General features: G+C 31.5%; 1 protein-coding gene across 1 annotated transcript; it reads right to left on the bottom strand.

The window, feature by feature from the left end:
- Window positions 1-3,764: 3,764 nt before the first annotated feature.
- Window positions 3,765-5,174, bottom strand: LOC138338271 (uncharacterized). The gene is made up of 3 exons (XM_069289060.1): window positions 4,920-5,174; window positions 4,334-4,781; window positions 3,765-4,057 (listed from the first exon to the last, which is right to left on the bottom strand). Exons 1-3 carry the CDS (start codon window positions 5,172-5,174, stop codon window positions 3,765-3,767), a joined length of 996 nt encoding a protein of 331 aa, XP_069145161.1.
- Window positions 5,175-16,538: the final 11,364 nt, after the last annotated feature.

The following is a 16,538-nucleotide window of genomic DNA, read 5'->3' as shown; positions in this document are numbered from 1 at the left end:
TTTTGAAAATGTAATTCGACATGGAAGTTTAGTTCACTATACGGAGCTAAAAAATTTACGAAGTCCTCGTCAAAAAAATATGAAACAAGTAGATACATGAAGAGAATAAGGGGAGTCAACATTATATAACTTCAATTTTGATCTAACGGAGGAATATATAATATGAAACAAGTACAGAATAAGGGGAATCAATATTATATAACTAAAATTTTGATCTAACTAAATTATAATTTTCCAGCGAATTGACGGTATACCCACACCATCATCATTCATCAAGGAATTGAGAACATACAATTCTTTTGATTTGATTTTTGACATGTGCGAGACTTGAGAGCAATTTTATTCTGTCGATAAAATATGAAGAATGGAGATTTTATGAGCTTATTTATAAAAAAAATTTCTAGCCCTAAACTTAAGTTCCCAAGGCGAATTACCCATATCTAAGTTTTCAAATATTTTTGACAAATAAAGAGGAACTTTCAACTATAGCCACTCAAAAATAGCATAATTACTCTCCATAACTATATTTTGATAATTACATTTCATAGCTACATGTTATAGGGGAGAGGGGCGATTGAGACAGGGAGAGAGAGGAGAGAGGCAAGCGAGAGAGGGCAAACAGTGAGAGAGAGGTGAATTATATATGTATATCAATTAGATAATTCTATATTATGCATATTTATTTGTACATGTCAAGTGAGATTGGGAGAGGAAGGAGAGAGGAGAGCGAGAGGGGGGGAGAGGCGAGCGAAATTGAGAGAGATGAGAGAGGCAACGAGTGGGAGAGAGGTGAAGTGTATATGTATGTCGGTTAGATAATTATATATTATACATATGCATTTGTATATATGGCTAGCGAGATTGGAAGAGGGAGGAAAGAGATGTGCGAGCTTGGGAGAGGGAGAGAGAGGGGAGCGAGAAAGGGCAGATAGTGGAAGAGATGTGAATTGTATATCAGTTATATATTTGTATATTCTGGAAAATTATTCATATACAAATGTAGATAATTACACAAACTCGAAATCAGTCCACATAATTGATGTTTAATGTTAGTCGTGACTCACGAGTGATAATTATAACAAACCATAACTATGATGAGTAATTAAGTAGTATAAGTTTGCTTAACCGCGTAACTTTTCCAATAATATTTGGGTCAAGTTTTTGGTGAAATTACACCTTGTGTTTTGGTACACGTATACTAAGAATATTTGACTATTTTAAAAAAATATGATTTATACTCATATATAAGTTCTAAAACTATTAGAAATACTTAAAAAAAATTGTATTATACATTTATAGTGAATATGATCAATTAAAAAGTAACCTTATAACATAATTGAAAACAACCAACAACCATAAAATAACAATATATGCAAGAGCAATACATTAATCCCATATTCAAACTTGTCATGATTCGGTTACAATTATAGCCCATTGAAATAAAATGTTCTTTTTTCTCCATTTATCACTCAAATTAGAACTTAAACTTTTCCGTAGGATTTAGCAACAAATATTAATTGGACTTAATAAATAATGGGTATTTTTTATGAAATATAAAAGTTCGGGGTAATTTTAGAATTTTCTAAAATTCTCAAGTATTAGAACTTGGCTCGAATACTAGTTTTTTCTTCTTCTAGTATTTAGGAACTTGGAATGCTTGGAAAATATTGTGCCAAGTTATATGACAAACACCACTTCCCAAAGATTTTTCAAGTATTCTTAGGCCAAACAAGTCAGTATTTCTTTTCTTGAAAAAACAAATATTTTTTCACCTATAAATAGAATTTAATTGAACACACAAAATAAAGTAATTTTTTTTAAAAATAACGATATATAGGGATATGTGTATGCATGTGAATGTATCTTTCTCAATATATGGTATAAAAGTCTTAATTAGTGGTAATATATGTAATTATTTAAAAGTATATATATATTTAGACATTAAAATTTTGTAGGACTCTACAAGATTGGTTCAATTCGACTTGGGACTCTATAAATTGTGTTCAACTCAGATAAGGATTCTTGGAGGCTACTCAACCCTAAACCCTAGTTTATGCCTATATAAAGGGTACTAAATTCCATTAAAAGGCATCTCGGAAATTCCATAAAGAGATCAAGATCTTGAATACTCCACAAATTGATGGATTATTCATATAGAGAGGTCTAATCTAAATCAAATATGCCACAAACGGCCCTCGAATTATGGATAAATCTTAGGAGAGGAGAATCAAGGGAGGAACAGATTTATACTCACAATCTTGATGAATAAAATCACGTTTCTTCATATTTTATTTGTATGGTTTGTTTATTTTCCATATGTTTAAAATTTGTTGCAAACAAAATTGGCACGCCCAGTGTGACCAAATCTGCCCTTCATCTATTCTCTCTTAAATCAAATCTGGAAATTTGAAGCTGCAAACGTGGAAGAATGAGTACTTCAAGCCTCGTCTTTGAGTTTCACAAGTCTACACTCCGTCAAGCCTTGAAGCAGGGGGCATTTGTAGACATTGAAATTTTGTGGGACTCTACAAGATGCGTTCAATTCAAGTTGGGACTCTACAAATTGTGTTCAACTTTGATAAGGATTCTTGGAGGCTACTCAACCCTAAACCCTAGTTTATGTCTATATAAAGGGTACTAAATTACCTTAAAAGGCATCTCGAAAAATCCACAAAGAGATCAAGATCTCGAATACTCCACAAATTGATGGATTATTCATATAGAGAGGTCAAATCTAAATCATCCTAGTTCGAGAAATACGCCAAATTATCTTAGAGAGTAGAATCAAGGGAGGAACAGATTTGTACTCACAATCTTGATGAATAAAATCACGTTTCTTCATATTTTATTTGTATGGTTTGTTTATTTTCCATATGTTTAAAATTTGTTGCAAACAATTTTTTTTTTGAAGAAACAATATTTTATTAATCAAGATAGATTGCGGGTACAATTCTAAAATTTGATGAGACAAAAGATAATATACATATCGCTTTGACTTTTCTTTGAATTTTAGTGGGAACATTTTTTTTTGACACTCATGCAACTGAACTTAGAATATGGTTCTAAGCTCCTACGTACCTCAATAAAGAGGATCAAGTCACAACGTAGTTCTGGGGATTTGAGTGATTTTTTTTTGTGGTTGTTCCATACAAAATTTATACTCTTGCGGGCCAGGAGTGACATGCAGTTTAGGCTCGTACATTGAGGAGCATCATATTCCTTCAAGGATAGTATCTCTTTAGAAATTTGGCATTAATAGGACCGATCCTTAAGCCATCAGCATCAACAAGCTTGTAAGCACCATTTGAATATGCTTCTTGTATGACATATGGTCCACCCCACTTTGAGGTAAATTTGGCCCCAGACTTGTGTAAAGTAATGATTGGTATTCTTACCGCGAGAACTTGATCTCCAACATGAAAGAACCTCAAGCGAACCTTCTTATTAAAAGCACGTGATAGACGAGCTAGATAACATTCAAGGTTTTGTTGGGCTTCTAACCTCTTTTCATCAAGTGCTTCTAACTCAGCAAGACGCAATCGAGCATTTTCTTCCTAGGTGAGCACTTCTTGAATAGCAAGCCTTTAGGAGGGTATTTGACGCTCGAGTGGCAAGACTGCTTCAACTCCAAAAGCAAGTGAATATGGTATTGCTTGAGTTAGTGTGTGATATGTTGTCCTATATGCCCACAAAGCTTCTTCCATTCTTTCATGCCAATCCCGTTTGGATTTGGATACAACTTTCTTGAGTAGGTTGCATAGATTCTAATTGAATGCTTCAGCAAGACCATTAGCGGCAGCATGGTACATAGAAGATTTACGCTGCTTAAAGTTGAAAAGATCACAAATCGTGTTCATTAACTTGTTATCAAATGGTTTTCCATTGTCTGTTATTATATAGCGAGGGATGCCAAAGTGATAGATAATATTTACTCGGATAAAATTTGCAACATTCTCTTTCTTCACCTCTTTAAGAGCGACAACTTCAGCCCATTTTGAAAAGTAATCAGTTGCGGCCAAGATGTACAAGTGTCCACCAGAAGACTTTAGTAATGGTCCTACAATATCCAGGCCCCAAGAGTAAAATGGCCAAGATGCAATGGTTGGGTGCAATACTTCGGGTGGCTGATGAATGAAATTCGCATGAAATAGACAAGCATCGCATTTCCTGGCATAATATAAGCAATCTTTCACCATGGTTTACCAGTAATACCCCATCCTCTTTATGTGAAAATGAAGTTTTAGTCCAGATTGATGTGATCCACATACTCCTAAATGTGCTTCTTGCAGAGCTTGAGTCGCTTCTTCCTCTACCAAGCATCATAATAACATACCCTTAAATGATCTTCTATATAATATATCCTTGTAGTAAACGAAACGAGGTACACAACGACGTATGTCAGTCCTTCTTCTTGGATTTTCTGGAAGTGTCCCATAACATAGGTAGTCAATGATGGGTTGTCTCCAATCTTCCTTCGCAGCTTCAACAATGGCGACGATATGATCAAGCATATTTTCAATATATTCTTCCTCATTTGACGGTGGTACTATCCATTTTTTACAGACAATTAGTTGCGTTTGATCAGGAAGGGTTAGCGTTGAAGCTAGAGTAGCCAATGCATCATCTTTCTTATTCTCTGTTCGACGCACATGTTGAAGGGTTACATCCCCAAGCCATCTTATCAACTTTTGAGCATAATCATGATAAGGTCGCAATTCAGGCTTTTTTACCTCATAACTTCCTAAGAGTTGATTAATAACCAATTGAGAGTCACCAAAGACCTGTAAATGTAATTGTTTCATGTCAATGGCCATTTCAAGTCCATGTATAAGTGCTTGATATTCAGCGACATTATTGGAGCAACATTGTTTTAGAGTAAAAGAGAATGGTAGAATCTCTTCTTATGAAGTGATGAACACCCCGCCAGCACCAGCTCCGTCGCGATGTGCATCCCCGTCCACATACATTTTCCAAGGAGTTTGAACTTCAATTAACATCGCATCTTCATCAGGAAACTCATCATTTAACTCCCAATCATTTGGTATAGGATGGTCTGCTAAGAAATCCGCTAGTACTTGTCCCTTCACGGATTTTTGAGGGATGTACACAATCTCAAATTGTTGGAATTGGAGGTACCATCTTGCTAGTCGGTCACTAAGGACAGGTTTTGACATAACAAACTTGATGGGATTTGCTCAAGAAATAAGGCGGACAACATGAGCTTGAAAATTGCTTTATCTTTTGAATGGAGAAGGCTAGTGCCAAGCATAACTTTTCAATTGGCAAATAATTTAGCTCATTTGGCGTCATCATTCTACTTAAGTAATAAAGAGCATTTTCTTTGCCTTCACTATTCTCTTGAGCTAACAGGGCTCCTACGGACCTTTCTTGTGCTGCAATGTAGAGTATCAATGGTTTTCCAGGTATAGGGGCTGCCAAAACCGGAGGTTTCGCTAGATACGATTTGATACTTTTAAAGGCTTCGCTACATGTTTGGTCCCAATTAAAAGGAGCACCTTTCTTCATGAAAATTTGTGGAACTCTACAAGATGCGTTCAATTCAAGTTGGGACTCTACAAATTGTGTTCAACTCAGATAAGGATTCTTGGCGGCTACTCAACCCTAAACCCTAGTTTATATCTATATAAAGGGTACTAAATTCCCTTAAAAGGCATCTCGAAAAATCCACAAAGAGATCAAGATATCGAATACTCCATAAATTAATGGATTATTCATATTGAAAGGTCCAATCTAAATCATCCTTGTTTGTGAAATACGCCACTAACGGCCCTTGAATTATGGATAAATCATCTTAGAGAGTAGAATCAAGGGAGGAATAGATTTGTACTCACAATCTTGAAGAATAAAATCACGTTTCTTCATTTTTTATTTGTATGGTTTGTTTATTTTCCCATATGTTTAAAATTTGTTGCAAACAAATTGGCACGCCTAGTAGGACCAAATATGCCCTTCATCTCTTCTCTATTAAATCAAATCTGAAAATCTGAAGCTGCAAAGGTGGAAGAATGAGTACTTCAAGCCTCGTCTTTGAGTTTCACAAGTCTACACTCCGTCAAGCCTTGAAGCAGGGGGCATTGTACAAGATTGGTTCAATTCAAGTTGGGACTCTACAAATTGTGTTCAACTCAGATAAGGATTCTTGGAGGCTACTCAACCCTAAACCATAGTTTATGCCTATGTAAAGGTTACTAAATTCCCTTAAAAGGCATCTCAGAAATTCCATAAAGAGATCAAGATCTTGAATACTCCACAAATTGATGGATTATTCATATAGAGAGGTCTAATCTAAATCAAATATGCCACAAACGACCCTCGAATTATGGATAAATCATAGGAGAGGAGAATCAAGGGAGGAACAGATTTGTACTCACAATCTTGATGAATAAAATCATGTATCTTCATATTTTATTTGTATGGTTTGTTTATTTTCCATATGTTTAAAATTTGTTGCAAACAATATATATATATATATATATATATATATATTTACATTTTTCCTTATTATTTATATTCATCCTATTAAGTGTTAATCAAATCTGTAATATAGTGAACATTCATGCTCATCAAAATAGTTCGTGTTATTCTACAAAACTTTTCATGCCTTTGAGCTTCTAATTTTCAAATATTATTTTTTCACTTTGAATAAATAAATCTACTTTTTAAAATTAAAAATGGAACATGGCCAAACGCCCCTAATTAAGTGCGAACAGACGAGACGAAAAACTCCCTTTGAAGGTTCACTTAAATTCTGCATATTATGGTTTAATCAAGAATTTACCAAATATAATTTGTATAAACACATTAAATGGTGCATATTATGGTTAAAATATGGTGTCAAGTTCAATATGATTGGTATAATAAGGTCTACATCAAGATATACGCTATAAACTTACCCAAAAAACACCAAATATGTAAAATTATCATTTTAACTAGATGACGGTATATATTATGTTTAAAATATGGTGTAAAGTGCAATATGATACAAAATACATAATTTACACCAATATATACACCATAGTTTGATCAAGAATTTACCAATTATTTTGTACAACCAAATTAATTAGAATTTGTGTACATCATTATTTAACACTGATTTTTAGATCAATATTATCCATAAATGGTGGTAAATATATACAATTTGATTTATAATTGATTGTAACTTTTGCTCTGATTATATATATAAAACCTACCATTAAAATATCATAGTCTATAACTGATACTAAATGTTTCGTTTCAACAACTTCAGCAATAAAAATTAAATCTACAATTCAAATCCGTAAAAGAAAGATAAAATAATTTACAACTAGATATCGTAGGAACAATAATACCATAGAAATTATCCATACTTCTGATCATATCCTCGTAAATTTTTTAAAACAAATTTTTGTTGGGCCCGTGACCATTATAAATTGACAAGCAAAATAGGTTTGGCAAAATGGCCCCAATAAGAAATAAAATGCAAGAAAATATATCATCCAGCCCAGAAAGTAACCCTATAAAATTCCGCCTCATTCTCACTTTCCTTTGTTATCCTTGTCGTCCATATGCTCATATTCGGCATCGTTAGTACCTCCAACTTCGTCGTCTTCTCCTATGGGTTTGTTTCCTTCTTGCTCCACCCTTCCTCCACTTTCTGTCGCTTAGCATTCACTAATAAAAGGTAACTCTTTTTAATTCTTTGTTTTGCCTCTTTATCCATTTCTTGATATTTAATCTGTGATTGCCTTTGTTTGTGAAGTGAAGCCCACTAATGTGTGGAAATATTGGAGGTAGCTATCCGGAGTGTGCAATAAGAACACAGGTTCCTCCTCTCCTTCTTTTGGATTGCACCACCCCTTTAGATCTGACCCTTCTTTAATTTCTTTTCTTTCAATCCTTTGAACTGTTCGAGTTGAATTTGTGCTTAAGCGCTCTTTTACTTTGGTTTCGAGCTGACCTCCATGCTCTCTTGTTAAAGATAGTGTTGTACCCCTGTCTGTTTGGTGAAATTTTTTGCATGCTAATGTAGATTACTAAGAGCTTTGTAAATGTAGGTGTAATGATCCCTCATATGTGGGAGTTCTCTTATTTAATTATTTATGTTGCACCCCTTCCCTTCCAGATTAAGAACCTGATTGTGATTTGTCACGGTGGTTTTAATGTTCTATCTATGTCTGTTGAATTATGTTCTTTAGATTGAGTGAATCAGTTTCAATAACCATGTTCTTTAAACTATTCATAGCACTAAACCTAAAGGCCTCTTTTATTTCTCTTGCCTCCACTTCAATATTCATTGCAATACCAAGTTCACCTGCGTGCGCATAGATAAGGTCTCTAGTTTTGTTTCTTATGCAGAAAACATATGCACTCTTCCCTCGAATTCCTTTACCGCACCATCTATATTACAATTCTATTGATCTTCCTTTAGTACCTTGCATTGTATAATCTAGTAGTAAATTCTTGACTTATAAGCTTCTATTATTTTCAATATTTCAGGCCAAGATTTTCCAGTTATTTTGAATTTTGAATTGTTAACTATCACCAGAAATTAAATGCTCATTTCCATTTGTTGTAATAACTCTTCAAAGGTAGACTAACCTTCATGCTTAATATGATTCCTTTTCTTCAACAGTTTCCACATAATGAGAGCTGACATAAATCTAAAATATGTTTGAATTCTGTAGGAGCTTTCACATACCACTAGCTCTTGATCATCTGCATCAAATTTCTGCCTTCTGTTTCCAGACCTATTCATGAATCAAAACACTTCTAAAGCTTTTGGATAATGTTAGATGTTAGAAAAAGATTTAACATTTTCCCCATTTGTTGTATCTCATAACACAAATATCGAGATAATGTTAATCTCATTCTCCTTAAATTGTCATATGTGGCAATCCTCCCTTTCCACGCCCTCCATAAAAAGAAATTAATATTAAAAGGCAGTTTTTCATCCAAATCATATCATATGTTTCCTCCTTCTCCTTTTTCTTTCTCATTTAATCCAAGTTGATTTAACTGAAAAATAACCCTTTAAGTTGCCCATCCACCAAGATTTATCCTAATCTTATGTATTCATTACCGAAGAGATAGACCTCACAATGTGATCAATCATTTCTTCATAATATACTGTAGGAGTTTCCTTCTACCCACTAATCTTCTATAACAATATTTTCACCTCCAGCTCCTCCTCCCCCTTTTTATTTTTTCCACGTAGTACTTAACGCCTTGTTTTTTCCAATCATCTTTCGCCATGAGATGTCTCATGTCTTTGTGCCATTATTGGATGCTATTTTTTACAACGTTTGTTTCACATAAATTTACTCCACAAAGAATTAGTGGATTTTCTTATTATCCATCATAATTTAGCATATAGAGCATCTGTACATCATGCATCGATCTAAAACCCACTCCTCCCTCTGATTCTGATTAGCACATTGTTTCCCAAACAATTTAGTGTTTCCCTTTTACTCCTCCTATGTGACCCCAAAAAAACATCACCATAATCTTATGAATCTGATTTATTATGCCCTTAGGAGGATTCATAGCACATATAGGATAAATAAGCATGGATTGTAAAACATGAGCTATTAAACATACCTTTTCTATAAGTCAAAAGACGATTTTTCCACCCCCTCACTCTTTTGGCAACTTTCTTTATCAACTCTTCAAAATATGACTTCTATTTCCTCCCATAAAAATTGGGCATCCAAAGATACATATAAAGAAAGACACTTTGTGATACTCCAAAATTATTCTTTTAATCCCCTGAAGAGAATAAGGAACCTTTTTCATGCAGATATACATAACTTTTGTTCAGGTTTATGAGCTACTCTGACACATATTCATATCTCCGCATAATCTTTATTATTTTATTCATGGACCTGTTATGCCATGAACAAAACTGATTGCATCATCTGCCTAATAAAAATGATTAATCTCTCTACTTTTTTTTAGTCATTCTAAATCTCTTGAATTTTGAATCCTACATTAGCCTATTGACACTTCTGGGTAATACCTCCGTTGCTCTGATGAACAAAGTGGGGGAAACAGGATCACCTTACTTCAGTCCCAAGAAGATTGAAAAAAAAACAGAAGACTTAATTAACACGGAGTACCATTATTAGATATTAATATTCACACCAAATAAATAATCCTCTTATAAAACCCAAATCTTCTCATAACTTGAACAACAAATATCTCTGACACCCTATTATACATTTCAGGCATGTCCAACTTCCGTACAACACTATGGTATTCATTCCTCTTGTTCATGTCTCTTATTATGAGAAGATTATTCAGAAAGAAGAGAGATGTAAGGATGAAGGTGTGTTTTATTTATGAGGAAAGCTCCTCTATTTATACACATAAATTACACCGTCATACTATTTACTTTACATAATTGGCCGACAAAGTTTTTACATAATTGGCCGACAAACTATTTACTTTACGACTTTTGTACATTTGGCTTTTTTCAGCCGACGCAAGACGACAAAAATAAAAAAAACTCTCACTTTATACATATGGCTGATATTCAGCCAACAATAATAACAATAATAATTTTTTTTTATCTTCTTTTTCTTAGTATATTCCAGTTGTACTCCGGGGACATAGTTATCTTCGCCATTGCATTTTGAACATAGATGGTCTGGATACTTTTGTCCAATTAGTTTGCAGTATCTGGTCATCAAGTCTTGAGAAATGAAATTTTTTCTGATAGCCCTTGTTGTAGGTGTTTGTTCTGGCTTCAGTAGACTTAATATCCATTGTCGTACTTCTTCCATATCTTCTACTCTTATGTCTTTACAATTGGAGTATATCATTGTTTGATCTCTGTTGTAATAACTCCAAATTGCATTTTCATTTAGGTAATTGTTTGATAACTCATTTAATATAGTAGCTATCCCAATAGTCCTTTTGTTTGCATAAAAATCTGGGATATCCACCCTCTGTATCTCTTCTTGTGTATCTATTTTTTCTGGTATTATCATATCTCTAGTTAAACCTATCTTAATAACTTGTATTGTAGGTTTAATTTCTTCATATAGTATCTCTGCTGTTGCTGAGTAGAACTTTATATAAAATAAAGTTCCTTTTGTTATTCTTTTATATTGCAGAAATGCCTTATGTAGCTCGGGTATTTTAGCTACTTCGTCTCCTGTAATAGTATATACTGTGCTTATAAGTCCGTAATTGTAGCAAGTTGCTACTAGGTTCGGATTCGTTCCTGGTTGTGCAATTAGTTTATTGTATCCTTGTAGATGTTGGGTTATGTAGTCTTGTTCAGGGTTTCTCGTATTTTTGGCTTTAGGGTTTTTGTTTAGAAAAGTCTGTACTTTATATATGTTTTCTATATACATTCTGGTAATGTGGTTATATGCTTGTTTATCTGAATCTAGGCTGGCTTTGTAGGTATTTACCTGTGGTGGTATGAATATATCTTTCTGGGTACCTTGAGGAGTATATGGTTTTGAGAATAACTTATTCAAGTTTGTATTTGTGTATTTTATTTTAGTCTCCTCCTTTTTTGTAGATTGTCCTGCTGTAGATGTGCTGGTTGTAGCTGCATTTAAACAAATGTTATGGGTTTTTTGGAGTATCCCATCGTCTCCTTGTAGCTCTGGAATTTTTGTGTCTTCCGATCGACATAGCTCCGCATATTTATAGTCATGCTGCTGACTTTTAGTTTTCAAATTTTGTAATTCTTTACTCATACTATCTACTTTCGTAGAAAGTGTAGTAATAGCTTTGAGTATTTCTTCTGTTGTATCTGGTTCAGTCCGTGTTCCTTTTTCTTGATAGGTAATCTCCAACAAGATTTTCATTAGTTTTTATAATTTCAATTGTAAATGTAAAATTTAATATATTCAATACTAATCTCCTTATTTCTTTTGTTGTAACTGAATCATCTAGCTTTTTTGTTATCCACCATTTTACTTGTGTGTTATCTGTTCTTACAATAAATTTATTGTAAACTATATATGGCTCAAATGCTAACAAACATTTATATAATGCAAATAATTCCTTTCTATTTATTTCCCATTTTGCTTGTGCCTCAGTATATGATCCTGAGCAATACCTGCAATGGTGTTCTACCTATTCTTTGTCATATTTATATTTTAATACTCCTCCGTAACTGTGGTCACTTGAATCTGTTTCAATTATATATGTGAAAGTTCTATTTTCATCAGGAAAATATAATTTTGGTAAATTTTTGCATAATTTTTAAATATTTTTTATGTGTTCTTTATCTTTATTGTCAAAATGATATTCAATATCTTTTTTGAGTTTTTTGTATAATGGTTTTAAATGTTCTGCTAATTTTGGTATATATTCTCTTACTTGATTTACTAATCCTAAAAATGATTGTAATTTCTTTTTTATATCTATATTTTCATCAATAGTGATGATTTTTTCTACTATGTGAGTTTGCATTTTTATTCCATTTTTATCTATTTGTATCCCTAGAAATTCTATCTGTGGTTTCATAATTTCTGCTTTACTTTTACTTAAACTTATACCTGAGTGTTTAATTATGTGTATAAATTCTTCTAATAATTTTATATGTTCATCTTGTGTTTTGGAGTATAATAATATATCATCTATATATATGATACAATTTTCTAATTGGTTAAAATAGTTATCCATAAAATGTTGGTATCTACCTGGTGCATTTTTATATCCAAATGGTAATACATTCCATTCATAAAATCCTTGTGGCACTGTGAATGCTGTTAATTGTTTAGATTCTTCTTCTAGTTTTAGGTGGTAAAATCCTGATTTACAGTCAAATTTAGTAAAATAATTATATCCTTGTATTTGTCTTATTTTAAGTATTTTATTAGGTATTGGGTAGTTATATGTTTTAGTTTTAGCATTTAGATTTCTGTAATCTATAACCATTCTACTTTTACCTCTTTTTTGTTCACTGTGTTTTATTACTATAAATGCTGGGCTTGTATGTTTACTATTACTTTCTTGTATGTAATTTTTTTCTAGTAATTCATTTATATGTACTTTAAATTCTTGTAAATCATCAAAGTTATATTTTAATGGTTTTTGTGTTATTATACTATTTTCATCTATTAGTTCAATCTTTACTTTTGTTTTATGTTTTTCCCATCCTTGTAATGGGTCTTCATTATATAGTTGTTCTAGCTGTTCATTGATTATTTTAACTTTGTCTATTGCAAATATAATGATTTCTAGTTGTGATATTTGTTTTTCACTTATATTTTCCATTTCCTGGTTTATTTTTTCACTTTTTTTGCTCCTATTTTATAGCCACATGGCGTAGTAAGCCACCAGTGTGTTTTTGTTATTATGTGAGGGTAAAATTTATCTAAAAATGGCATTCCTAATAACATATCTTTTGTGGTGAATTCAAAATTATACATTTCTTCTATTGTTAGTATCTTATCCCATATTTGTATTTTTATATTTTTTGCTTTATATTTTATCATACTTCCTTCATTGTTAAATCCTGTTACTACCATAGGTGTTTTTAATTTTTCCCATTTATCTTCTGGTAAGCAATTATATTTACATATATTCGCTTCTGCTCCCGTATCTATCATAGGTGTATAATATCTGTTGTGATATCCTTCTACAATAATTTTTGCAAGTATGAATATTTTCATTAATCATTTTTGGTTCTTTTTATAATTATTTTTTTATTTTGGCAAGTTATTGTTAATTGTTCATTTTCTATGCTGTATGGTTTAACTTTTTCTAACCATTTTATTCCTAATGTGATATTATGATTTCCTTCATATATCTTAAATTGTATTTTCAATGGAATTCCTCCTATAATTATTTCTTTTTCTGTTGCCTCTTCATTTGTATTTATTATTTCACTAGGTAATCCAGGGCATATGTGTCCTGTTTTCATAATTTCTTCTTCTAATACTAGTTCTCTTGTTATATGATTCTCTTCTTGTCCTGTGTTTATCAAGATTTGATATTTTCTTTGGTCCATTATTCCTGTTATAAAATAATGATATATTGTTATTTCTCCTAAATCTTGTGATATTTCATATTTTCTTTTAGATGAACTCTTTCTTGATGAGGAAGCTCTAGTCATCATATTTAATGAGTTTGTATTTGGTGTACTTGAGGTACTTAATCTTTCTTTTACTATCTCCAATTCTTCTTCTGTATCCATTTCTTTATAACTATAGTCATTATTATCTATTACCGTAATTATTCTTTCAAAAGGATTTTCTATTTTTATTTTATCAATTTTATTTTTTGCTGTTATTTTATGTTTTGTTGTTAATATATAAAGATTTTTACATCTTGCTGTGAATACCTTACTTCCTGGTGCTAACTCTATTCCTGACATTTTCCAATATAATACTAATGATTTATCTATATTTGTATTTGTTAATGCTACTGTATAATTAGCACTTATTATAAATTTAAATTTCTGGTATATTAAATTTCCTTTAACTGCACTTATTACGCTTTTTTCTATAGGATATTTTATTCTATCATCTGCTAAATATATTTCAATGGGCGTATCTATTCCTTCTCTGAAACAAGCTTTTATTAGTATTTCCGTTCCTCCTAAATGTACATATTTTATAGCTTCTTTATTTTTTATGTTTTGTATTTCTTTATTTATTATTCGTTTGTTTATTATAGGTATATATGCTTTTCCACTTGTATATTTTCCGTCTATGATATGTTCTTTTTGACTAACCACATAATATTCTTCTTTCTGTCTTTTTAAAAAAGTTTTTTAGTATAGGTATGTCAAGTATTTTTTTCAACACTTAAATCTAATTCTTTTCCTTTTATTTGTTCAAAAAGTGTATTATCAAATATGATTTTTTGGTGTGATGATTCTTCATCTTCATAATTCTCTTTAGATATTATTTCGTTTTCAGACATTATATTTCTTCCTCTTCTTCTATTTCATTATCTAGTTTTTCTTCTCCATTTTCAGTTTCTATATCTGACACTTCATATATACTATCGTTTTCACTTAATTCATACTCTATGTATTCTATTTGCATATATTCGTCATTACCTATAACTATTTCTGCAATTTGATTTCTTTTTGGGTTTTTTGGTAATTTACAGTCTTTAGCTATGTGTCCTATCTTTCCACAATTATAACATGTACATTGGGATATCTTTCTTTTTGGTCTATATGGTCTTTTTATTTTATAGTTTTTTACATAATATCTTCGTCTTGGTTGTTTATATTTATACTTAGTTTTATTTTTTTCTATAATTTTTATATCTTCTAGATTTTTGTTTCTTATTTGTACACCCAAACTGTGGTGCCATTTTATTTTTACAACATGATAAATTTTTATTTAGTACTTTTTCCTTTTTTAATTTTTCTTTTTGGTTTTCGCATAATTGTGTAAACCATTGAGATAGAAATTTTATTCTAGCTCCTAAAGTATCTACCATTCCTTCATTATTCCAATCCTTTATTATTTTTGTGCTAAACGCTTCTGGTAATTTTGTAAAATATTGTTTTCTTATTTCTTTTGCTTCGTCTAAATTGTATTTAGATTTGTAATAGTATTCTTTGAATGCACAAGTATATTCTTCTATATAACACATTTTACATATAGCTAATTTTGTCATAAGTTGTCTATTTATTATTTTTTCCCTATTTTGTTCTCTTATATCCGTGGTCATACCTCCAAATTCATTTCTTATTGCTGATTCATATTTGTCTAGTATATCTATATTTGTTGCTGATGGGGATCCATCCATTTTCTTATCATTTCTATGTACTTCTAAACTTTCTGGGGGCAGATTTTCTATCCATAATTTTGCCGTTCCTATGAATGTTCTTTCTATATATCTTGGTGTTTTTGTTGTTTCTATTTTGTTATCTATTAACTGCTTGGATATATTTCCTGTCCATAGTAATATTGCTTTATTTATGTCCGTGACGCAATCTAAATCTAAGAAATTATATTGTTCACTTATTGGTTTCGGTATCCAATTTTTATTTAATCTACTGTTCCATATTGCATTATTTCTATCTGATTGTTGATAACTTTCTGTATAATAAGTTGGTGGTGTCCACCTAGGACTACTTCTAGGGCTATTTCTGGGACTATTATCTGGGGTTTTGACTCTTGACGTACTAGGTCTATTCATATCTCCTGTGTTTATTTCTAATTTTTTTAGTTTATTTGTCTGTTCTAAGATTTCTGTATATGTTTCACTTATGTCACTTATTTCTGATTTTTGGTCATTTTCATTTTCATCTATTTCATTTACTTCATTCACCTCAATATCTTCATTTAATTTTTGTTCCATTTCTTTTATTTCATTAGTTAATTCAAGCTCTTTATCTTTTTTCTTTTGTTTTTGATTATTTTCATATAATAATTTTAACCTAGCTAATTCTTTTTCTAATTCACTTATTCTTGTATTTTTTATTTCTTCTAATTGTTGTACTTCTTGTTTTGCTTGTATTTTTATTTTTTCAATTTCTCTTGATTTGTCTATTTCTTCGTTTTCTTTTGTTATTCTTATCATAGCTGTTAAACTATCTTCTAATTTTG

The sequence above is a fragment of the Solanum lycopersicum genome, chromosome 9, assembly GCF_036512215.1.
Source record: "Solanum lycopersicum chromosome 9, SLM_r2.1".
Classification (NCBI taxonomy): Eukaryota; Viridiplantae; Streptophyta; class Magnoliopsida; order Solanales; family Solanaceae; genus Solanum; species Solanum lycopersicum.
This window is presented reverse-complemented; position numbering and strand designations above follow the sequence as displayed.